Source organism: Canis aureus, chromosome 3, assembly GCF_053574225.1.
Source record: "Canis aureus isolate CA01 chromosome 3, VMU_Caureus_v.1.0, whole genome shotgun sequence".
Taxonomy (NCBI): domain Eukaryota; kingdom Metazoa; phylum Chordata; class Mammalia; order Carnivora; family Canidae; genus Canis; species Canis aureus.
The window spans coordinates 36,129,386-36,154,568 of NC_135613.1; the positions used below are offsets into that span (position 1 = coordinate 36,129,386).

A 25,183-nucleotide genomic window follows, 5' to 3' on the forward strand; every position below is an offset into this window, starting at 1 on the left:
GATTTTATTGTAAAAAATGAATCCTTTTAAATTTTATGATATATGGGGAATCATGACAGAAACATAATTACTAATTATTTATACAAACATACAGACAGACATACCTGTATGTTATTGACTGGCTCCTAAATATTTGCATCCTGTGCACACATTTTGGTACAAAAAGGTAGACATTGTGTTAAGAGTGATAGTAATAGTGCATATCCTACAATATATGTATAGCATTTGCTTGTTTTGAAAGTCACTACAAATTCCTGCCTTTTATTTATATTGCTTATGGTTTTTTGCACAAGTATGATGATAAGGTTGACTCTTGTAGTAGTTATTTTTTGCTGCAGTAACAAGCAACCCCAACAGTTCAGGAACTTATACTAATAAAGATTTATTACATGCTTATGAAGCTTTGATGGGCTTTGTGTGTGTGTTTAGTTCAGGACTATCTAAGGAAGGCTTTTCTTTTGGCGGAGGTCAGAAGATCAAGAAGCCAGACTGAACCATGAGAGCATATTTAATACCTCTTCAAGGATGGGGTGTGTGTTACATCTGCTCACATTGCATCAGTCAAAGTCACATGGCCAAGCCCCTTGTCAATGTGGTAGGGAAGTATATGCTTCCTTCCTCAATCCTGGGAGAATTGAGCCCGGGCAAATACTAGTTGAAAAGCAATACAATCTGACTTGACTACAGGTTAAAAAGCCAAGTCATACCTGCAAGTTATAAAAAGAGCTAAATACTAAAATAAAATTATAGATTTAAGTAAAATTTTTATATTTCTTTGGAGAACTACCTACAAAAGACGTGATTATTTAGGAACCAGAGTGGAAGTTTAGAGACAGCAGTTGGATATATTAATTGAATCTAAGAAGGGACGAAACAAAACATATTAATTTTTTTCTGGGGCTTCGTTAGCATGTAAGCTTACCTCTGTCATTTTACTTATTACCATGCTTTCTGATCATTCATTTACGAAGATAGGAGTAGTATCTATTATCTTTACATACCCAGAGCCTAGTAAAATCCCTCAACTTTACTAGTACTTGTCGTAAGCACTCAATGAATCCATGCATACATAATCCAGAATATGCTGTTCTAATTTTTTCTTTCTTTCTTCTTCTTCTTCTTCTTCTTCTTCTTCTTCTTCTTCTTCTTCTTCTTCTTCTTCTCCTTCTCCTTCTCCTTCTCCTTCTCCTTCTCCTCTTCCTCTTCCTCCTCCTTCTCCTTTCTCATTCTCATTCTCATTCTCATTCTCATTCTCATTCTCATTCTCATTCTCATTCTTTTTCTTCTTGGAGAGAGTGAGCCTATGAGTCATGGGGGAGGGATTGAGGGGGACAGAGAAGGAAAAGCAGACTCCATGCTGAGCATGGAGCCCTAGGAGGCTGGGTTCCATCTCACGACCCCGAGATTATGACCTGAGTCGAAACCAAGAGTCAAATGCTTACTGATCACCCAATACAGTACAATCACCCAGGACCCCCTTGTTTCTTTTTCAATGCTAAAACTATATAACATGGGAGAATGAACATATTGGCTTCTCTCTTCCCCATTTTCATTTTCTACATGGGACTTTTCATTTTTTCCTTCCCCCAGTGAGGTGATTTTATTTTGAATAAAATAAATTGAACACACTTGGGTTAGTATACCTCAAGTATTTTCCTGCAGATAAGCTTTGTGCACATACATGTGTGTGCCATTGTGTGTGCGTGTGTGTGCATGAGAGAGAGAGAGAGTGAGAGAGAGAGAGATCTGTATAAATGGTTTTTATACCTTTACCAGGTATCTTTAGGGTATTCACTGTTCATTTACTATATTACTGATAAAAATCTGTTCTTGAAGTGGCTTCTTTCCACATTTATTTCTTTTGTGATTTGCTTACTGGAAAAACCTTCAGAGATTCACATTATGTAGTTATGGGCCTGTCAGGAGGACTATTACCATTCTAGCACAGTTAAAAATATTTCAAATAGGTTGTATAATGTAGTCACTTCATAGTAAATAGCAGACAACAATATAAAAGAATGAGAAAGTGATGATAATTCAAAAAAGAACATGGAAACAGTAGAATGCAAACTGGTTTCTATTACCATTCAACACATATAATAAACCTTTCAATTTCTATAAAATTATTGTTAAACTCACTCGGCTCATTGTGTATTTTTCATAATTTAAACTTCACACTGAAGTCACGAAGTGTTTTTAAGTGAAGTTCATATGAAATTGCATCCTTGCAAGTCATCCAGAAATAACATAGAGATATCATCTCTGCAATTCCCCCTGCTTCTCCAAACCATGACTTTCCAATTCTATAGCTGATATTAGAGAGATGAAGTATGTGACAAGAGTAGAAAATATTATTTTTATGTAGCTACACAAAAGGAAACAATTTGCTCATGATTTTTACATATGCATATCATCTTACTATAGGAAACATAATTGTTTATGACAAAACTTTTTAAAAAGATTTTATTTGTTTATTTATTTATTTAAAAGAGAGAGAGTGAGTGAGTAGGAGAGAGAGAGAAGGAGCAGGGGGAGGGGCAAAGGGAGAGGGAGAAGCAGGCTTCCTGCTGAGCAGAGAGCCTGATATGGGGCTAAATCCCAGGACTCCAGGATCATGACCTGAGCTGAAGGCAGACACTTAACTGACTGATCCACCCAGGCTCTCCAATGACAAACCTTTTGAAGACTCAAATGGACATGATTTCTTAATACGAGTGACCTTGGCTTTTTTGTATAGGTTAAAAAGTGATGGCAGTTTAGAGACTAGATGAATTATCCAAAACTCACAGATTCATGAAATATCAGATTTATAATGAATATTTGGAAGATTTTTTTAGAAGATTTTAATTTAGAAACTAACACATATCAAGGCAGGAATAGTAAAGTGACTCAAAATAGTTAACATTTGAAATCTCAAAATTCTTGGCTTAATCCTGAGAAATATTCACAATACAATAAGATCAAGCTGTTTTTAATCTGATGCTTGAATCTGTGTTAAGTATTCTATCAGATACAAACTCAGCTAAGACTTTGACATAAAGCTATAATATAGAGCCCTCAGCAGCAAAGTAGTGAGAACATAAAATTCTTGTAGGGATTTATTTTTTAATTTATATTTGAAAAATGTTCCTAACAGATGAAAAAAAGTAAGGAGCTATTCATAAAACCTTTGGCTTACTTCCACAAAAATGTTCCATTTATTGAACAGGAAATAAGGTGTAGAATGTACTTTTAAACAAACTGAGAATTCATTTCTCCAATTTATAAAAGTTATTTATTCCTTCTATTACCAATCCAAACATTTCCTCATCTGTACCTTTCAAGAGGCTTGACTTTTTAAATGAAGCTCAAGAAAAAGTGTTTATGGCACTCTCTTTCTTGAAGAAGAGAAGAAAAAGCAATCTCTTTCCATGATGATAAATTCAAATTGGTAACAAAGTTGGGGGTTTCTTGGGGTTACAGGAAACTTGTCAGGGGGGCATGTTTCAGGTTTATTCCTTTTTCAGGCGAAAGCCTGGAGTTTGCCAGGGTGCCTCCAAATTTTGTAGAATAAATTTTATAGTGGTGGGGAGGAGCGGAATGTTGTTGAGACTTTCAGATTTTGGATGGAGTGGTCGTAGAAAACAGGTAACTATAAAAACGCAGGACAGATTTAACTAGCAAACTGGTTGAGGAGGCAAATGAGGCAAAGTAAGGAACAGGTGGTGAAAGTTAACAACAGGTGTCTTTCTGAGTAATGCAGAGAGCATTTGCAGCAGGAATTCAGGATTGAAGCTAAGTTTGGGATTTAAGAAATACAGTCATTCTTGGGATTTAGAAACAAGGATTTATTAAAGGCAAGTTTGATTAATTCTGTCACTCTTTCTTAAACAAAACAAAACCACCCCCTTGCCTTCAGGTTGTTGACTTTCAGCAAAGCAATCACCACTTGATTTTAGCTTTTTCCCTGTAGGCATCACAAAGATACATTAGATTTTCGAACGAGGGAGTAAAGGGCAGGAAGGGTGTATCATCAGACTCATTTTTACAAGCCCATGTTTCTGGGAGTATTTATGTCATAGGCAATGAAAATTGGTAACAAAAATCAAATAATGTCTTTCCCATGCAACCAGAGAGAGTTTGGTGGGAAAAATTGGAGGTGCCATTTTTCCTTCACAAGTTAAAAAAGAATAAGTCAAAAAATAATGACTTGGTTTTAAATCATTTCATGGGTACAGGTCTTCTTGAGAAGGTAAGAGCCTAAGGGTGTTATTCACGGGATACTTCTTTCATATGTACCAGAAACTTCTTGAGGCTGAAGTGACATTCTGAAAAAATAGCATATAACTTACCAAAGAATTCCTCCAATGATTCACCTTTACAATAAACCTAACAATAGTTACCTGAAAAAAGCTATATTAAAAGTGGTTGTAAGTTTTGGAAAAGAATTAGAATCAGACCTAAAACAAAAAAGAAAAGCTTCCAAATTTATTTTTGTTGTTGTTCCCCAAATGAGACTTGAAAAAGATCATAAAAGGCTGGAAATATACATTTAAAAATATAGAGGATGATAGTTACTGAGGGTGATTTTTTTTTCCTCCTGAGGATAATTTTAAAGCCTATCTTCCAAGAATACAGCTGAAGATTGCTTTGAATTCTTTTTTCTTTTTCCTGGAAAAACTCATGAGAGATGCTATGATACGTTTCTCATTATACATTATGATTTTAAGCATTTCCTTATTCTATGTCTATAGCCAAGTATGCCTGACATACTGCACTTTATTATATAATCTATGTGATATCAAGTGGATCAAATAATGGAAGAGTATAAGAGCAGGATCACAGAGGGGAGTCCAACCACATGCTCACTTTCTGAACACTGGCAAGGAAACCAAAGCATCAAATTTGCAGAGACAGGACATCCTCCCTACATGACTTCTCCCTTTATCCCAGTGACAAGAGAAGCTTTCTAGGGATACTAGGATGATCACACAAAGAGGAAAAACAAAGTGGAGGAAATAAAAGCTGCCTCTAGTCTGCAAAAATGGAAGATGTTCCCTGAAAAGGTGAGAATTACCTGCGCAGTAGAAGAAGCAGAGAGACAAGCACACCAAGACAGCTGAGTAGCCCAGCTGAGTAGCTGAGTTAGCCCTGTAACTGCTTATAGCTGCATGGGGATAGAACCGTCCACATGGTGCTCAGTCCTTCTCCTGAGACATTTGTTTCAAGTCCTGCATTGTAAGGGGCAGTAAACTAAAAGAACAAAATCACCTTTTCAATTGTTGAAGAGTTGTAGTCACTGGGAGGAGAACATTTAAAAAAAAAAAAAATCCTTCCTTTTCAATTTTGAGGATAATGAAGGCAGCAGTGGGCACCAGATGGAAAAGCAGTGCTGGGGGACACGGGAAATGGGAATTGATGTAGGAAAGAGAGTAGGGTTGGGAGCTGATGGCTAAGAAAGAATTCTTGAGATATCTTTGATGCAAAAGGTGATTTTATTAAAGAGGACAGGACCTGTGGCAGAAAGAGCTGCACCAGGGTCATAAGGAGTGACCCATTATAGACTTTCAAGTTGGAAGGGGGTTAAGGATAGCATAAATCTCTAAAGAATTTGGTAGCAAGGTTTCCAGGACCTTGAGGGGGCTGGCTACTGTTGGGAAAGGTCATTTATTGGGACGCCTGGGTGGTTCAGTGGTTGAGCGTCTGCCTCTGGCTCAGGGCCTGATCCCAGGGTCCTGGGATTGAGTTCCACATCGGGCTCCCTGCATGGAGCCTGCTTCTCCCTCTGCCTGTGTCTCTGCCTCTTTCTGTGTGTCTCTCATCAATAAATAAATAAATAAAATCTTGAAAGAAAGAAAGAAAGAAAGAAAGAAAGAAAGAAAGAAAGAAAGAAAGAAAGAAAGAAAGGTCATTTATCACTGTCTAATAAAGCCTGAGTCATGAGACCCTTCAGATGTATATCGGTGGGTCATAGGCTTGTGGGATGATTGCCAACACACATCTTGGAGGGGAGAGATAAAGAAGTTTCCAAAGGAATTTTTTTATGTTAGAGTAGACTTACAGGATCCTGGGGGTTGGGCTAAGATTGCCTCTTGACTTTAGCAAGGTATTAACATCCAGGCAGCTGATTTCCTAGAGGAATGTCACTCTGCCTGTTTGAAGGACTTGTCAATGGGTTGCAAGTAGTAAGGAAATGTAATAATTTTTGTTCTGTCTTTGTTTCCCACATCAGGGATGAGCATGAGCACGAGTTACTTGAGTTCCACAGAGAATAGAGAGGTCAGAACGTACTAAAACCTCAGGGAAAACTCACTTCCTATAACATTTCTATTTGTTTTCAAGGCTAGCATGGCCTGGGGAAAGAAGCATAATTTTTTAAAAGTGAAACTATTATTTTATTTCAAATCTAGTTTATAAAGGACAATACTATCTTCCTCTAACCCATACAAATACATGATTTCTGGCTCTAAGCAGTAATAGATTAAATGAGCAGACTAAATTTCCTCTGAACTTGGTAACAGAAATAGTATTCCTTCCTTCTTTTATTCATTCATGAAACTTTCAAAGAATCCCTTTAAAAGTAAAGGCTCAAGGGGACAACAGATCATCATAAATAGTTACTACTAATAGTATAAATGCCGTAGTTTATAATTGTTTGCTTTAACAAAATAAATCATATCAGATTCAGGAGTATTGCTTTTATAGCTCTCTCCCTTAGGAAAGGGTATATATTATGCCTACCCCTGGTGCGGGGGTGTGTGCTACTCAAGCATAGCAGGGCACAAAAAGGAAGAATTGTGAATTACAACTGCATGGGAATATAATGAAGAGTCTTCTTGTCCTTAGGCTTTTGCAGTCACTCTATACCAATTACTGAACTAGAAGGTGATAATTACACAAAAGAGATACAGCTACAGGTGAATAGAATGAGGAGCAAAAGATGAATTATCTAGCCAAGAGTGATGAGGGGATCCTTTCTGAAAGTGGAAAAAGAAGGGCATGATTATGTGATATAAGACTAAAAGATATGATAGCCCCTTAATTATTAAACAAGACATTCTTAAAACATTTATTGAGAACTGGGTGATTGTGATACAAAGATAAACAGGATAAAATCCCTGCCCTTGAATATTTCAGGGAGAGGACATCTGCACCAGAAAAGGGAGGGGGAAAAAATAAAACAAAAACCAAAGCAATAGAACAAATATAATGGGATAGCACAACATGGTGCTAGAACACAAGTGATACAGGACTTTACAGGAGTAAACAGGAAGAACCCTTTAGTGTTGCATGTGAGAGGATAGGTGAATTAAAATAATGTTATGTCTGAAATAAGATTTCATCTGTTATTCATTTAACAAGATGTATTAAGTACATGAATTAACATATATTAAGTACAATTAACAGGTACTAGATACACAGCTTGCCCTCAGGGGATTAATAGTGAAATGGTGAACCAGGCATAAAAATAGATAAGTACAATGATGGATTTATTTATTTATTTATTTATTTATTTTATTTTATTTTTTTTTCCCATTTTTTTTTAATTGGTGTTCAATTTACTAACATACAGAATAACACCCAGTGCCCGTCACCCATTCACTCCCACCCCCCGCCCTCCTCCCCTTCCACCACCCCTAGTTCGTTTCCCAGAGTTAGGAGTCTTTACGTTCTGTCTCCCTTTCTGATATTTCCCACACATTTCTTCCCCCTTCCCTTATATTCCCTTTCACTATTATTTATATTCCCCAAATGAATGAGAACATATAATGTTTGTCCTTCTCCGACTGACTTACTTCACTCAGCATAATACCCTCCAGTTCCATCCACGTTGAAGCAAATGGTGGGTATTTGTCATTTCTAATAGCTGAGTAATGATGGATTTAATTAAGTATAAAGCACATGGCATTATTAGACAGGGTGGTCAAATGTATCTGGGAAGTTGCAGAACCGCTGCACAGAGGAGGTGAATTTTGAAACATGTGGTATTTGTTAGGCAGATTGTGATTGGGAACACCACACAGGGCTAAAGGAGTTCTAGACAATGAGAACAGTGGGAGTGAAAGCAATAGTAGTCTGCTACAGCTTGGTGTGTACCCAGAATGGAAAGAGCTTTGGGTAAGGAAGATGAGGCAAGAGATGGGGTTGGCAAGGACCAGATTGTAGAAGGCCTTGAATGTGGATTTAAAGACTTGGAATTTTATTCTGTAGACCAGTACTTTTCAAACTGGATCCCACTAAGTTCCTGAGGTCCAAGGAAGTATCTAAGGAAGGTACTGGGCACGCCAAAAAGGACTTTAGGAGCCCATGAATTCTAGACTGTGGAGTTTTAAACATTAATCTTTAGGCAATGTAAATAAAGTGTCTGAACATTTTTAAGGGAGGAAGTGATAAGCTAAGAACCCTTTTAGGAAGATTCGTCCATCTACAATACTATGCTAGAAATCTGGAAGTCATCCAAAATTGCTCCCTTTCTATCCTAATATATCAATAAACAGTCACTAAATCCTATTCATTCTTACTCTTAAATATCACTGAAATCTACCCTTGCCCGTCCTTCCCTACTAGAACTGCCAGTGGTTCAGTCCTCCCCCCCCCCGCCCCTCCCCAGTCAAATACAAGAGCCTTCTAACTTATAGTTCTTCATAGTTCTAACTTCTAGTCAGTTCCATCCATAACTTTGTCATACCACTTATTGCACCATTTGTGAAATTTATGAAAATGTATATGATTTCCATTACAGTATAAGTCCCTTGAAGGCAGGTAGGGGGATCCTGAAGGACTGTCAAATCAGGATTTACTGCTAAATGTTACACAGTTGGTCATTCTGTCTTACACCATCATTTCCCCACCCCCCCTTTTCTACTGGATCATTCCTATTAGCTTACAAGCATGTTGTATTTTTTCCTCATCCTAGAAAAATCTGCTCTTGTCTCCATATTCTCCAGTTGCTACTGCCACCTTCGCAGCAAATCTCATACATTTCTACACTCCCTTTCATAGCAAAGAATTATCTTTTCTATTTCTTCAATTTTCTCATCAACTCACTTAATTCTGACTTTTATCTCTGTTATATCACCATAAAGTCATTTGTCAAGGTTATCACGTTCAATAGTCAACTCTTCATCTACATCTCACTTGACCCCTTGTTAGCATTAGACATGGCTGATAATAGTTTCTTGAAAAAGTTGATACTTTCTTAAATTTCCTCCTACCTTAGTGGATATTCCTTCTTAGTATCTTTTGCTAACCCCTCTTCCTCTTACAGTTCTTTAAATCTGAGATATCTCAGTGTAAGAATCTCTTCCTTTTGCTGTCTAAACTAATTTCCTAAGGGATCTCTAGTTCTCTGGTATATATACTGATGATTTTGAAACTTACTTTTTCAGTCTGGATCTATACCCTGAATTTCACACTCTTGTGGTCGACTACCTACTGGATATGTTCTTTTGAATTTCTATTAACCATTTCACACTTATCATGGTCAAAACATAACTTTGTCTCTCTCATCCTCCCCAACTTATTTCTCATAAAAACTTTTGCATTTTAGTCTATGGCACTCTTTGTCTGTCTAGTTGTATGAGCCCAAAAATTCCAATTCCTTTTTTGTGATTCTCAAGTCCTTTTGGATTTACTAACATCAAGGTATGCACTAACTTTGATTGGCTCTCCCCATCTTCACTGCTACCACCCTGGTGTAAGCTATTAACCCTCACCTGGTCTGCTACAATGGACTCTGTTTCTCTGCTTCCACTTTTGTCCCTTTAGCCTCTTCCACAAAGTCCTCCAGGGAGATCCTTTATATTTATAATGTGTATCATGTCACCCTCCTCTTCAAAAATCTTCAAAAAATATGATCATACTTTTTAAGAAATCCAGAGTTTTTAACATAGCCTACCCAATATGTCTGGCCTGGCTCTAGGCATTCTATTTGCAAGCCCTTCCATTCTCATTCTTGTACTCACCACTGTGGACACACTGATCTTCCTGCTAGATCTCCAATATGCTATTTGTAGTGTGTCAGGGTCTTTGCACTTGCTGTTCTCTGTATGTGGAATGCTCTTACCTCGGCTATTTCAATGGCTCCTTCCTTTACATAATTCTCAGGTCCCTGCTCAAATGCTACATGCTCAGAGAGACTGTCTCTGACAACCTATATAAAATGCCTCTTCAACCCTTCCTCCTCCTCCACTTTCATCTGTGTATCTATTTACTCAGCTCATCTTTCTTTACAGCACTTGTCACTAATATTACATATATTTGATTGCTTGTGTATTATCTGGCTTTTCCACTAGAATGTGACAAAGACTCCTTGACCTGCTTCTTGTCAGACTCCTCTGAGCCCAATTAGGCCTAATCCTGGGCATGTCCTCAAGAGCCCAGGTTTAGCAAGAATCCTAGTATAAGTAAATTCAAAGTAGCCACCCTCACTACCCAACATAATTCCTCATTTTACCCTCACCTTGGCTTGTTAGGTGAGTTTACCTAAGAATTCCTCTAACCTTTTACTTCTTTTTTTTTTTTTTTTTTTAAGTAATCTCTACACCCAACATGGGGCTCAAACTCATGACCCCGAGATCAAGAGTCACATGCTCTACCTACTAAGCCAGGAAGACACCCTAAATTACCTTACCCTTTTAGAAATTTTCTACCCACTGAACCTCCCACCTTGTTCCTTGGCTATAAAATCCTACTTTTCATTATTTTATTCAGAATTGAGCCGAGTCTCTCTCCCCTACTGTAAAACCCCACTGTATTCCTCATCCTATAAGGATATATATATATATATATATATATATATATATATATACAAATATAGCAACAGTCCTGAATAAAACATGCCTTCCCATCTTTAAAACAGTATCCTCAGTGCCTAAGATACTGCCTAGCTCTCAGTAGGCATTCAAAACACCTTTGTTAAAAAACAAAACAAAGCAAAACAACAACAACAACAACAAAAAAACACCTTTGTTAAAACAAAACAAAAACAAAAACCCACCTTTGTTCAATAAATGAATATATTTATAGCAAGGAATGATACACTCAGAATTTGGGAATCTTTATTTTATTATTTTATTTTTTTGGAATCTTTAATGGATAAAGCTAATTATATAACACTTCTGAAACACTTCAATATTTTAAAAACAGAGGGTGGAAAGTTTATCAATAGATACTTTTAAAAGTATTAACACATTTAATTTCATAGAATCAGAACCTCAGAGTTAAGAACTCTTCAAGGGCACCTAGTACAAACCCACATTCTAATTAAAAAAAGAAACTGGATTCCGTGTTTATTTCTTAAAGGTTTTTATTAGAGGGTGAACTTTTTATCACTTACAGAGCATTTGGAAATTTTGAAATTACCTAATTGATCTTAAGTTTACACTAATTAATCATGTCAAAGCTTTGTAGTTACCGTTAACAGGATTGAGCCTGCGAGCCAAAGCATTAACACCCACTTAAGGTCATTAAAAGTGGATTATAAAAGACTTCAAATAATATGTATACTGTATCGTTTTGTCAAGGTTTGTTTTAATTCCAAAGCACAGCCATAACAAAGTGGATAATCAATTCAAGGTGACATTGGTGTCTCCTTATTCAGCCTCGCCAGTTTTAAAGTATTCAGTATAGATAGGCACTGAATCCATGCCAGGAGGGAAATAATTGATTTAACTGATCTAAAAGTGTGTTTGAGCTTTTTTCAGACAAGCTGTCAACACATACATGAAAGCAAGTTTCTAAAAATGCTGTCAGATCCATAATGTTTATACAGCAAAGCAAACAACCTTTGTTATTCCAATTAATGCATCTGCTCATGGAAGAAATTCCAACCAAAATGTTTTATTTTTCTCAGCTACACTGAAAATTACAATGTTGACTCATATTGAAGCAATTTAGAAAAGTACTCAGCCACAAAATGAAATGGATTACATTAAGTTTAATATTTGTTACTAGGGTACCTGCTAAAAATTACACCTCAGAGTTATATATTACATTTCCTTGAAAGGGTTTCAAGTATTGTCATAGGAATTGCATCTACTTAGCTTTTTGAGGAAGGTTGGGGCCAGTAATATTATTCTCTCAACCTTACAAGTCAGTAATAATAAATGTCAAGAGATAAAATGTGTTAGGGAAAATAATGTACCAAGAACAAACAGTCTGTTGATACGTTGGACTATCGCCTCTACTACTTCATAGTAAACTTCTCTTTTTCCTTTTGTAGTTTCATTCTAAAATAAGGAGTGGAATTGGGAGTTGAATTTCCTAGCAGCTGAAAAGAACTTTCAATATAACTTATTTCAACACTAGTTTTGCCAATGAGATATGAAATGATCTGTTTAAGGACACACTGCTCAAGTGGCTAAGCTGGAGTATAACTCAGGATTTTTGTTTCTAAATATTGTGCTTTGTCTATAATACTACAGTACTGCTTATGATCAAGAATAATTATTGAGCTAAATCCAAGAGGGTTTGGGATATTCAACAGGTAAAATGACCCAATTTTTCAACAGATGAAAGACATTTAAAAAGGGGGGGCAGATCATTACAGATTAAAAGAAATATAAGATCCATATCGACAAAAAAGCTAACTGTAGACTTTTAAAATCTTGATTAGTATAAAGCAAATGTAAAATTACATTTTTAAGTCAATGGAGGAAAATTGAGTAGAGTGGGAATTCCAAGATAGTAAGGAATTATTGCTAATTTTGTTACATGTGCTAGTGGTAGTATGGTGACGCTAAAAAGAGCCCTTATCTGTTAGAGCTATACACTAATTATCAGTGAAATATTTCATCTGGTTATTTGCTTTAAAACACCCCAGAAAACAAACAAATGAAGAAGTACAAATATAGATTCGTAAATGTTAACAGTGCTGATAATCAAGGGTGGGGGTTATTTCTACTCCTTTGATGTATGTTTGACATTTTTCACAATAAAAATTAAAATAGTTATTAAACTCATAATGAATAAAAGACAACATCAACACAGTTCATTAATCACTAAATGCCCAACTTTTCTTATTTTAATCTGGAGAGCAATCACAGAAACACCCTAGCATGAATCTAGAAGGTCCTACACGTTCTCCCTTATGCCAACTTTCAACCTCTCTAATGACTACTGCACGGAGATGGAAAAGTATGCTTTGTATTTAATATGTCAATTTAAAAAATATGCTATGTTTCCGGATTTAGCGATTTTTGTGTTGTCAGCTTTAAAAACAATTTGTAGTTATGTCCTCTCATTTCAAATAAATATTCGCTTTCATACCCAGTCTTGTATTTTTTTTTTCCTTAAACAGGTCTCCTTCATTATATAAACTTCAGGTGCCACACAACCTAAGTCCATTTGAGTGCCTATAATTTGCCAGGCACTGTTCTGGGAGCTAAGGATCTGTCAGTGAGCAAAACAGAAAACAAAACAAAATCCTCTCTCTTATGAAACTTACATTCTAGTTGGGAAAGACAGACAAAACAAAAACATAATAAACAAGGAAATGAAATAGTACATGCCATGGAAAACAGCTGAGCAAGGTTAGGAGAATAGAGAGTGCAGGGCAGGGAGTGTGGGTGAGCTGTAAGTACAATGTTAAATAAGGTAGTCAGAGTAGGGCAGTCTCCCAGAGAAGGTGACTCTGAGCAGTCTTGAAGGCTTGGTTATTGAGAAAACCAGTGGAATCTAGCATAGCGTATTAGTTTAGCGGCACTCCATTATTCTCTTATTCAGGTCCTGCTTTAGAGTATTTGAAGGACCCAGTACCAGTGGGGAAAACAATAACAGCTGGATCGGGATTAAGGACTGAATGGCTGCCTGGGGCACTGCTCAGAGATTGGTATTAAAGAATACAGGGCACTGTAACATCACTGAAAAATAATAGAACAGGGAATATGATATTTACCACAACATCTCTGATAGTGGGGGTGAGACCTGCAAGTACTGCCGGGTAGGATGAGGCAATAGGCAATCGCACTTGAAATGTATGGGCAATAGAAAACTGCTTGGTGCCACAACAGCGCTTCCGCACTCTTCTCGCCCCTTAGCATTCCATCCTGCAGCCCAGCAGAAATAGGAAGACAGCTAAAAATATAAGCTTAAAGTACACATCCTGGGCCTGCTCTACAAATAATAACTATGAGAATGGGAGTAGAATTGTAAAAATATTAAATGTTCTTAGAGCATCATATTCATTTGTTTTTCTTTGGCAGCTGTGGTGTAGTTGAAAGAGGACAAGTCAGAACTGGATGCAAGCTCTAAGTCTGCCTGCCTCTTTAGCGGATTAGCCTTGGGCAAATCAGAAAGTGAGAAACTAAATTTTATCATCTATAAAATGGGTCCAATCACAAATTTCTTTTATGGCAGTCAAATGTGTTTAAATGAAATTTTTAATCAACAAAATATCATTTACTTGCTGACATAATAATAAAGCCACATGGTAGTTCACGGTTGTTAGGTAAGGATCACAGTTAAGAGGTACATAATCACTTAAGTTGTAATTATCAATGAGTAGGTAAGAGAGCACGTAAAATGCTTTCAAATTTCTATTATCTGCCTTCATATTGATTCAGGAAAGCAATCTAACAGACTTTTCAACTTCTTTCCGGGGTCTACCACAACCAGAAACAGACATCTTATATCTCAAAAGCAAAAACAGGTATCTTGGTTTTTTTTGTGTTTTGTTTTTTGTTTTTACTAGCTTGAAGGGATACTGCAGGAGTGACCCTTAACCAAAGGAAGGTTCAGCATCAGAAATAACTATTTTCTCCAAATTGCCAGCTAGGTAGAGTGATTCTTAAATGATACTCCTCGTCAGCAAGAAAGATGATCCCAAGAATGAACAAAAATAGCCTGTTCAACAGCTGTGATATTTATAATTTATAAGCTGTGATCGTCTCTCATTATCAGATCATCTTGGAGTCCAAACAAGAACGGATGTGTGCCGTTTGTATATTTACCAGTCCTCAGAAAACAAACTTTCACTAGGTCTTCTTCTCTCTGATCGATGCATTTCTCTCTTTACGTACAAACAGTACGATAAAAGGCTTCTTGTTTGGGGAGCATGACCTTGAAACGTTAGTGTTATGCACAATGTTAAACATGTTCAACTAATTCTTAATCGTTTATTTCCGATCAGCAAATACTTTTTAAGCACTGAAAGGCAACATTGAGGACTAGGACGGCACGGAAGGCAGAAAGGGGAGGAGGGTGGCAGAGATAATCAATGCATCACTAAATTCTTGTCTTTCCCGCTCCGCCAGGGTGGGCGTCCGGCTTCCAGTTCCCGGCTACCGTTCCTCCCCCACTTGCATTTTTCTTTAATCGGTGCCCTTCTACTGCCCTTGCTCTTCACCATTCTCTCGGTGCTGCCCTTTGTAGTTTATTCGCTCTGCTCGCTACATTGTTTCCCTTTTCATTTCTGTCGCCGTCTCTCCCTCGTGCAGCTGCGTGGCCCAGCTGTTCCTGCACTTTGCACCAGCTTGTGCGGCGGGACTCTCGAGCCGATACCGTGACGGTGCTTTGCTGCAGAACTTCGTGCAAATTCGGGAGGCGAGCTCTGGAGGAGGAGAGGACCGAGCGTGATCACAGGCGCGGAGCGGGGCGGCGCGCTCCGTGTCCCCCGCCCGCGGCCCGAGACGCCTCCTCCCGAGCGCTCGGCGCACCCGCCTGGGCTCGGGGCCCTTCCCCGCAGCCGCCCCCGCCGGCTCCCCCGACACCCACGCGCGAGGCTTCGCGTCCCTCCCGGCGCACGCTGCGGGCCCCGCGGCTCTTCAAATTCCGCTCCCCGCCCCCTGGGGCCCGGCTCGGCGGCTCCCGCGTCCCTCCCGCCCCCGCCCCTTCCCCGCTCGGCTTCAGCCCCCGCGGCCGCGCAGCCCGCCCCTCCCCCGCGCACCTGGCGGCGCCCGCCCCGCCCCGCCCCGCCCCCCGCGGGCCCGCTGCACTGTGGGTAGGCGGCGGCCGCACTGAGGCGGAGGCGGCGGCGGCGGCGGCGGCCGCACTCGCACTGGCTCGTGCTGAGGGGCCGGCGGCGGAGCGAGGCTGCGCGCGCCGACCATGGCTGAGAAGCAGAAGCACGACGGGCGGGTGAAGATCGGCCACTACGTGCTGGGCGACACGCTGGGCGTCGGCACCTTCGGCAAAGTGAAGAGTTGAGTGGGCGCCCGGGCCGGCGCCGGGGCAGTCGGCTCGCGGGAGGCCGGGCGGAGCGGAGCGGTGGGCGCGGGCCCGGGCAGCAGGTGCAGCGGGCCCGGGAGCCCGCGGGGGCGGCGGCGGCGGCGGCGGCGGCGGGGACCTCGGCCCGGGGCGGGGGCGGGGGCGGGGGCGGGGCAGCTGCCCTGCCGGGGCCGTCCGCGGCAGCTCACGCTCGGTGCAGGTGTCGGCCTCACCTGCGAGGTGGGAGAGCGGCGCCGCCGCCCCCCAGGTGGGGGAACGTGCCCAAGGTCACACTGAAAGGGGCGGAACCGGGACGGAGCGTAAAATGTCTTCCAGTTCGGGCCGGGCCGGGCCGGGGGGGTGGTCCGTGCGGCCCTTCTCGGGCGGGGGCGGGGGGTCGGCGGGGCGGGGGGGGGGCGAGCTCTGGAAGGCCGCGGCGTCGGCCCTGGGGCTCGGCTGCAACCGGAGGAGCGAGGGGGGGCGCTCGACCCGGGGGAGCGGGCGGGGGCGGGGGCGGTCCTGGGTCCCGGGTCCCGGGTCCCGGGCGGCGGAGCGTGCGGGGCCGCGGAGGCCGGGCCTGCTAGGGCGGGCTCCGCGGAGCTCTCCTCTTCGGGCGTGGGGATCCCATTTGGGGGGTAGGAAAAAACAGGTTGCGTCTGAGTATTTTTAACTTCTTACTAGCGAGGTATTGAACTTTCCTTTTTTTTTTTTTTAAATCTATGGCTGTTAATAAATCACACGGGATTTAATTAATCTGCCCTCTCTCCTGAACTAGAGGCAGCTTATTAATGCTTTACGTTTGACGGCTGTAAATCCAGAATTACAAGTCAAACATTAGCTTCCCCCTTTCTAATTTTTATTTATTTTTATTTTTTAAAAGATTTTATGTATTTATTCATGAGACACAGAGAGAGAGAGGGAGAGGCAGAGACACAGGCAGAGGGAGAAGCAGGCTCCATGCACCGGGAGCCCGACGTGGGACTCGACCCCGGGTCTCCAGGATCACGCCCTGGGCCAAAGGCAGGCGCCAAACCGCTGAGCCACCAGGGCTGCCCACCCCCCCCCCTTTTTTTTTTTTTTACTTTTTGTTGTAAAAATGTTGAGTAGGCTAGGCAGGCTGGAGATTTTACTTCCAGGCCTCTCTTTCTTTGTAAAATTCATGTTTTAACCTCTCAACTTCTGGGCTGTTAAACAAGTAGAAGGACCTGGTTCATTCCTGTGGCAAAGGTCAGCTCCTATTTGCTTCCACGTATCTGATTCTCTTCTATTCGGAAAACAAATTTACTGAGCACCTACATAGTGCTAGGTACTGTTCTAGGCAATGGGGACACAGTAAGGAACAAAACCACATTAAAATCTTTCCATCTGTGGAGCGTGTATTCCAGTAGGGGAACGCAAAACATAAGCAGAATGTATATGTAAAACACGAAGTATGTTTAATGCTACTGAGAAAAATGAATGCGGGAAGGGAGAATGCGTTTCTGTGAAGTTAACGATTTTCAGTAAGGTGGTCAGGCAAGGTTTGACAGACAGGGTGGTATTTGTGTAAAGACCTGAAACGGTGATAGGAATTTTGAAGTCCTGTGTGGGCCATAAAGTCCTGTGGTATGTATGAAAGACTTCGTAAATGGAGTGGATAGCTAAGAGAATATGTTGACAATGAATATAGGAAGATCCAGGCATTAGGTTAATGCCTGAGAGGTCACTTATCATTAAATATTATTATGAGGACTACTGTGGTATGACATTTTACAGTTACTCAAGCAAAACATTCTTTGCCATCTGGGCATGTACACTCTCAAAGTTATATAACTTACCCTACATCCTTTTCAAACTGTGTTGAAATGTTTGTGTTTTTGAATTCACGTACTGTAATCTGAATGTAGACTAAAACACCCATCAGATCAGTTGGCCCATTGTCAAAGAACAGCGTAAATCTCTTTTGTATATACTCTTGTGCTGTTTCCAGGCACTGGCTTCTTAAAATATAAACCAATGGAAGCTACATTTGTTTATGAGAACTCCTTTTCTTGGAAGACCCAGTCTAATGAGCAGCCAATCAGAGGGCTGTTTTGAACACTATGTTAGAGCCTCTCTAAAGTTATGCGGTGATTTCCCATCCAGGATTAGAATTAGTACCATTGTTCAGTAAAAATGATGGGAGTTGCTACAGTTCAGTTATTTAATTCTTCAGGGGACAAGAAACAAAAGTACATGTATTTTAAAAAGCATATATTTTAAAAAATATATACCTTTATCGATCATTCATCCATTCCAACTGTACAATGCAATGATTTTTAGTGACTTTACTGAATGATGCAACCATCATCATAGATGCAACCAACATCAACTTTAAGACATTTTGGGCAGCCTGGATGGCTCAGGGGTTTAGGCACCGCCTTCAGCCCAGGGTGTGATCCTGGGGCCCTGGGATCAAGTCCCACATCGGGCTCCCTACATGGAGCCTGCTTCTCCCTCTCCCTGTGTCTCTGCCTCTCTCTCTCTGTGTCTCTCATGAATAAATACATAAAATCTTCAAAAAAAAAAAACAACAACAACACAATTTTATCACCGCAGTAAGATCCTTCATGCTCATTTATAGTTCATCTTTGTTCCCACCGCCAGCTTCAGGAAACCCTTAATCTGTTTTCTGTCTGTATAAACTTGTGTTCTCTGGACACTTCTGATAAATGGGCTCATTCAGTATGAAGTCTTTCATATTTACTACTTTAGCAATGTTTTTAGATTTATGGATGAGGTAGCATTTGTCAATTGTTCATTCCTTTTTATTGCTGAATAATACTCCATTGCATGGATATGCTGCCTTTTGTCTATACATTCACCAGTTGTTTTCAGTTTGGGGCTGTTAAAAGTAATGCTACCACAAGTATTTGCATCCAAGTGTTTGGGCACATGTTTTCATGTATCTTGGTCAGCACATAGGAGAAGAATTACTACGTCATATTATAATTTCATGTTTAGGTTTTTGAGAAACTGCAGACTATTTTTCAAAAGTAGCCAACCAGCAGTGGATGAGGGTTCTCCTTTCTCTGCATTCTCACCATTTGTTGTAATCTGTTTTAAAGGTATTCTAACGGGTGTGAAATAATGTCACATTGTGGCTTTATTTGCATTTCCTAATGATTAATGATACTAGACATCTTCAGGTATTTATTAGCCATTCATCTATCTTCTTGGGGGAGATGTCTGTTCATATCTTTTTTCATCTTATGAACTGAATTAAAATAGTTCTTTGTAAATTCTGGAATTGAGTCCCTTATTAGATGTTGTTTGTAAATATTTTCTCCCAATTGTGCTCGCTTCAGCAGCACATATAATGACATTATCTCCCAATCTGTGTGGCTTTTCATTTTCTTAATAGTATCTTTTCAAGTATTAAAGTTTTGAATTTTCATGAGGTCCAATTTATTGATTTCTTTTTTATGGACCTTGCTTTTGGTGTTATTTCCCAGAAATCTTTGCTTTAGGTTTCAAGGATTTTCTCTTAACGTTGTCTTCTAAATGTCTTCTAAATTTTTTTTTAATGTCCTCTAAATTTTATTTAGCCCTTACATTTAAGGGTATGACTCATTTTGAGTTAATATTTGAGTATTGTATGAGATCCTAAAATCAGCTTTTTGAATGAATGTCTAATTGTCCCAGCACAGTTGAAATGAATGTGTTGAAAACACATGCATTTGTAATTGCAATATAGATTTAGACTTAGTAAAGTTAATTTCTACTAAAAAACATAGTAATATGATTTAATTTTACCTAGCTATAAAAACATGGAGAAGTAAGTAGCATTTTTTTTTGTGTTTTCTCTTGTTAGGCTAATTATAGATTTTTGAAAATTTAACTTGTTGATATAACAATTCATAGGCCAAAGTTAGGTATAATAAATGAAAATTCAGAATGACATAACTTTCATTTGATAGCATTTGTTTCAAGTTATTTTTACTTTTTAAAAGGATTTTATTTATTTGATAGAGAACACAAGCAGAGGGTAGTGGCAGAGGGAGAGGGAGAAGCAGGCTCACCTTTGATCAGGGAGTTGAACACAGGACTCTATCCCAGGCCCCGGGGATTATGACCTAAGCTGAAAGCAGACACTTAACTGACTGAGCCACCCAGATGCCCCTCAAGTTATTTTTTAAAAGTATGTAGAAACCCTCGGTTTGCTATTAAATAATGAAAGATTTATTTAATATGTTCTAAACTGATTTTCTCCATTGTTCTGTTGTTAGATTACTAGAGGAGTGCTATGGGTACAAATTATGTGGGCTTACAGAATTTTAAAAGTAATGCTTTTTATCTGCTTAAATTTTTTCTCCACATCGATTTAGTTCATACTCTTTTCAGAGTAGGATAGAACTGTTGTTTAAGAGCTCTCGTAATTAGACTTGTTTAGTTCTTATCTATATAGTAAAGGTGATAAAAATGCTAGAAGAATCAATTTGTTGCTTATGTTATACAAAGACTGGTTCAAGAAAAACATGTAATATAATGCGAATTATTTAAAAAGAAACCTGCTTCAAGATGAGTATTGATAGATTTGCTTTATGAAATACTCTTTGTCAGAATTATAAACCAAGGGATACTTTGCAATCACACTAGCCTCTTTCTAGCCAGCAAAGTCTCATAAAGGAATTACCTTCTCTGTTTTTCAAATAGTTATTTGAATGACCCATAGAATTGGGTTTCAAGAAATTAAGTATATATTCTATTAATTCTCCACTTACCTCTGAGATAATAGGAAGGATAAACAGATGAAATTTTTATTACATTTTTTTTTTTTTAAAAAAACAAGCAGTGTTATTTTTTTTGAAATGTAAATAACAAGTTCCAAATGATAAATTGAATTTTGGACAACTACCTAGTTGGTGGACCTGAATGTTGTATCTGTGGCATATTGGGCCCTTGCTGGATTGTTTTTTTGTTTTGTTTTGTTTTGTTTTTTTATGACTTCCATGTTGTAGTGTCATGGCCCTGAACCTTGTTTTATCTCCTAAAGAAGGGCACTAGAACATATAATGTGCCAGGTCCTTTATGACTTTATCATTAAACTGACTTCTAAAAAGATTTAATTCCCCCAAATGGATATTTTTAATTGTTCCTTCTAGATTAATGGAAATCTGGGTTACTGAAGATCAGAGCTGAAATGTAGATGTCATAGAGAATAAAAGGAAACAAATTTGTAACACTTTAGTAATAAAAGCTACAATTGACTCAGTTTTTATAATCTTTTAAATACTATGTAATACACTTGCTTTATCTATTCTTCAGAGTAACCTTGAGTTTGGTATTATCTCCATTTTACAAATGAAGAAATTGAGAATCCTATACCCTGAATGACTTGTCCAAGGTCACAGTGGTAGAATTGGAAGTCATAATCAGGATTTTCTGACTCCAAAGTGTGTATTATATGCAATGCAAAGTCAAAATGTGTAGTGTGTTGACTTTCAAATCTATAAGGATGTAATTTTACATGTTTGTAGGTATTTATCAATAACTGAAAAAAAAGATTTCAATGTCTTAGTCCACATTTAGGTAGAATGAAAGTTTTTTTTCTGGAAAATCCATATGTGGGATATAAAATTTATATCTTCATATTCCTAACTTTTACGCCTTAATCTATTTTCTAATATGGATGAATGTGCTAAATTCTGACAATTTTAACCCAAATTTCTTGGAAATAACAAGGTAATTCTTTTTTTCTTACTATGAAAATACCCCTGACTAAAGATTATCAGTAACCTTTAGTAAGCAGAGTAAAGAGAATTTACAAAAATGATTTGATGTCCTAGAAGGAATATTTGGTGTAGGAAGACATTAGCTCTGGATTTTAATTCCATTCCACTACTAGTTATAGGGCCTTGGGAAAACTATTAAACTTCTCTGAACCTCTGTTTCCTCCTTTGTAAAATAGAAATAACAACACTTGGTCTACCTACCTTCTAGAATTTTTCTGAGGATTAGTTGAGGTACATAAAATGGCTTAAAGAATGATTAAACTGACATATAGATAAGTGTCAGTATTATGGAGATGACTAGTTGCATGGCTATTGTGAGTCAGTTCTGCACAGTGTATGAAGTGTTAACAATTGTTTGCTCTGTTTAGAAATGCCTTCAGTTCTGATAGAGACATTGAGACAGAGCTGTAATAATTTACCTCTGCTTTCTGGATGCCTGCATTGAAGAAAGTTCTAAGTGACTAACTTGTGTTATGTGATGTTATTATTATTTTTTTTAATGCAGTAGTTCTTTTTGGATAAGTCATGTAATTTTCCCTCACAAATGAGAAAAATGAATAAAATAAAAAGGAAATCATAGTGAATGTTCATGTAAGTTACTAACTGAATTGATTTTACTTTTAAAATTATGCAAATTAGAAGTGAGTGTTAAACAGTTGTTCCAAATAATGAAGTTATATTTCTTGTCAAGTACTAGAAGGTTAGTGTTAATCAAAATCAATTCAGTGATCTCTCAAAAAATAGGTAAATATTCACTTATCTTGTCATCCATGTTAGTTTTCCTTTAAGCATTTAGTAGTATTTGTAATGGTGACACTGTCCATTTATTCTTCTGAGACTCCTGTAGTTTCATTGATGATAGGGAAAATATTTTGTAGAGAAAGTAGTTAGTTTTTATTTTTTTATTTTATTTATTTATTTTTTTTAGTAGTTTTTATAAGTTAAGCTGATAATTTACTTTGATCTAGCAGAAGATTTAATCTCAAATGCTTTAAGAGATAATGAGTAAGTGGGTGGCACAAGACTCCTAAAACATTGAAAATGTTATAAATAAGAGAGCCAATTTACCTAGTACATGTATTAGATACAAATGTAAGAGCACCTTGAATCAGGTTGAGTGGATTTTTATCTATTAAATGATTGAAATCATATATAAAGTGATGTGTTTATTTTGAAATGCAGTGAACCATTCTATTTTTAGTATAGAGTATTAAGGAAAGAATTTCAGGCAGCTCTTATCTCTGCTAATAATAGAAACTTTTCACCCTTTCAAGGGAACAGTATTCTTACTTAAGTGCTGTCTTATGTTTAACCATGTTTGCCTTGCCTCTGATAAATTTCACCATATTTCTTTAGGCGGTGCCTTTGTTTTTAAAGTGGTAATCCTTTTAATTCTGCCCTTAGATTTTTTTTTTTAAAACAATCTCTTATATAGTCAAAGAAAATGATCAATTCTTGGAGTAAACATGTCACATTCTGAATGCCAATGTATTATTAAAATACTTTTTTCAGAATTTTTTCTTTATATTATTCATGTAATTTTATATTAAAAAACATGAGTCATATGTTCTCATTTAACATCATTCAACTCTGAATTAGAAATTAGTTTTAATTATCTAGCAGTTGTAATTGAAAATCATGGAATTAAAAATTTTAAATGTACCATAAATTTTTTTCCAAATTCTTATTTTACTTAATAAATACCAAGATATTAATTTTTTAAAAGATTTTTATTATTTGAGAGAGAGAGAGAGAGATAGCATGAGTGAGGAGGAGAGGTAGAAGTAGGCTCCCTGCTCAGCAGGGGCCTGGGATTATGACCTGAGCTGAAGGCAGACACTTAACTGACTGAGCCATCCAGGCACCCCAATATTAGTTAATTTCATTGTCTTTTTAAATGTGTTTGAGTATTCCATAATTCACTTCTCCCAGACTTAATAAAATAATAAGACCAATATATATTTAACATTTACTGTATTTAGTCATGTTGGATTTAAAGCAAAATATTTTTACCAGTGTTAAAAATGTGGCAATATTACTGCAGATGATTTACTAATTTAAAACAAAGTGGGAAATATTTATCGAGAATTTACTTAAGGGAGTCTTGTCTCACATTTGAATTATAAGTCAAATATATGATAAACCCACCTTTTATTCAGATTTACACCAGGCTGTACTTAGTGCTCTACTAATTCACAGCTTAATATAACAGGTATACTGTATGCTGCAAACTTGATTTCAATAAGAATTTGACTTTGTCTTTATGGTAGCTTTGTGGATAAGATGAAGAAATGTGCTATATATGATTTATTGCTGCTGAATAACTATTCCCAAGGAAACTAGATGTCACCCTAAAGGGAAATCTTGGACATTGACTCTATTTAATGAGGATAGTAATATTTCCTATTTGAGATGGTACAAAGTTTGATGAAGTAATTAATAGACAAATTACAGAAGCAGAATTTAAATTTATATTGACCCTTGGATTGCTAGGCAAAAACCAAGAAGGTGAAATTTAATAGGAACAAGTGTCAAATCTAGCACTTAAGTTAAAAATGAAAAATAGGTGTGTAAAAGTAGAACAATTGATAGTGGTTCCTGAGATGTTGGAGTTTCAACAGACCATAAGGTTAGAAGGTATATATTTGAATGCTTTAAATGTAAAAATTGTTATTGGATGGAAAATAGATGTATATATATATATTTTTTCGTAAAGATTTTATTTATTTATTCATGAGAGACACACAGAGAGAGAGAGAGAGGCAGAGACACAGGCAGAGGGAGGAGCAGGCTCCATGCAGGGAGCCCAACAGAGGACTCAACCCTGGGTCTCCAGGATCACACCCTGGACCGAAGGTGGCGCTAAACCGCTGAGCCACTGGGGCTGCCCAAAATAGATGTGTGTGTGTGTGTGTGTGTGTATATATATATATATATATATTTTTTTTTTAAATAGATGTATATTAGTTGGTAGTTTTAGAGGTAGCATAGTTCCTGCTGTACTTTGGATTAAGCTACATTTTGAATATTGAGTTCATTTCTTGGCACTACAATTTGAAAGACTTAGGCAATTATATTTTATTCAGAGAATGACCAATGTGGAAAGCCCCAAAAGAATGTCATGTGAGATAGGGTAAACATTTTTTAATACTATAGAAAATGTATTTTAAGTGTGATAGTTGTTTTTAAGTAGCTTAAGTACCATTATCTAGAAAAAGGAGTCACCATATTCAGTGTTGTTTTGAAGGATACAACTGTGACTAATGGGTGAATATTGTAGGGGGGTAAATTATAATCCAGAATAA

At 38.0% G+C, this 25,183-nt stretch overlaps 2 protein-coding genes across 6 annotated transcripts in view; one reads left to right on the forward strand and one right to left on the reverse strand.

Annotated features, from left to right (window-relative positions):
• Nucleotides 1-11,269: 11,269 nt before the first annotated feature.
• LOC144310663 (uncharacterized) lies at nt 11,270-16,209 on the reverse strand. Of its 2 annotated transcripts, none has more exons than XR_013376322.1 (2): nt 15,694-15,802; nt 11,270-15,529 (listed from the first exon to the last, which is right to left on the reverse strand). XR_013376322.1 is itself a non-coding variant. In XM_077891922.1 (2 exons), exons 1-2 carry the CDS (start codon nt 16,026-16,028, stop codon nt 15,369-15,371), a joined length of 324 nt encoding a protein of 107 aa, XP_077748048.1. In that variant the 5' UTR covers nt 16,029-16,209; the 3' UTR covers nt 11,270-15,368. The 2 variants fall into 2 exon arrangements, 1 of the variants encoding a protein (XP_077748048.1); XM_077891922.1 differs by lacking the exon at nt 15,694-15,802 and adding an exon at nt 15,866-16,209.
• The window catches only part of PRKAA2 (protein kinase AMP-activated catalytic subunit alpha 2), a 69,361-nt gene continuing 60,121 nt past the window's right edge, over nt 15,944-25,183 (forward strand). For 3 of the 4 annotated variants that reach the window (XR_013376321.1, XM_077891919.1, XM_077891921.1), the window contains exon 1: nt 15,944-16,120. Coding sequence is in view for 2 of the 4 variants with exons in the window: in XM_077891919.1 (XP_077748045.1) it covers nt 16,027-16,120 (94 nt within the window). In the remaining 2 variants the exon portion in view is untranslated. The remainder of the gene's footprint in view (nt 16,121-25,183) is intronic. The other variant, XM_077891920.1, reaches the window with a different exon arrangement.

Excerpts from the sequence above, each read along its gene's own strand:
- LOC144310663 (XM_077891922.1), bottom strand. The coding sequence starts at position 16,028 with ATGGTCGGCGCGCGCAGCCTCGCTCCGCCGCCGGCCCCTCAGCACGAG. Across the intron at positions 15,530-15,865 it reads GGCGGGGCGGGCGCCGCCAG|AGCTCGCCTCCCGAATTTGC; the intron begins GTGCGCGGGGGA and ends CTCCTCCTCCAG.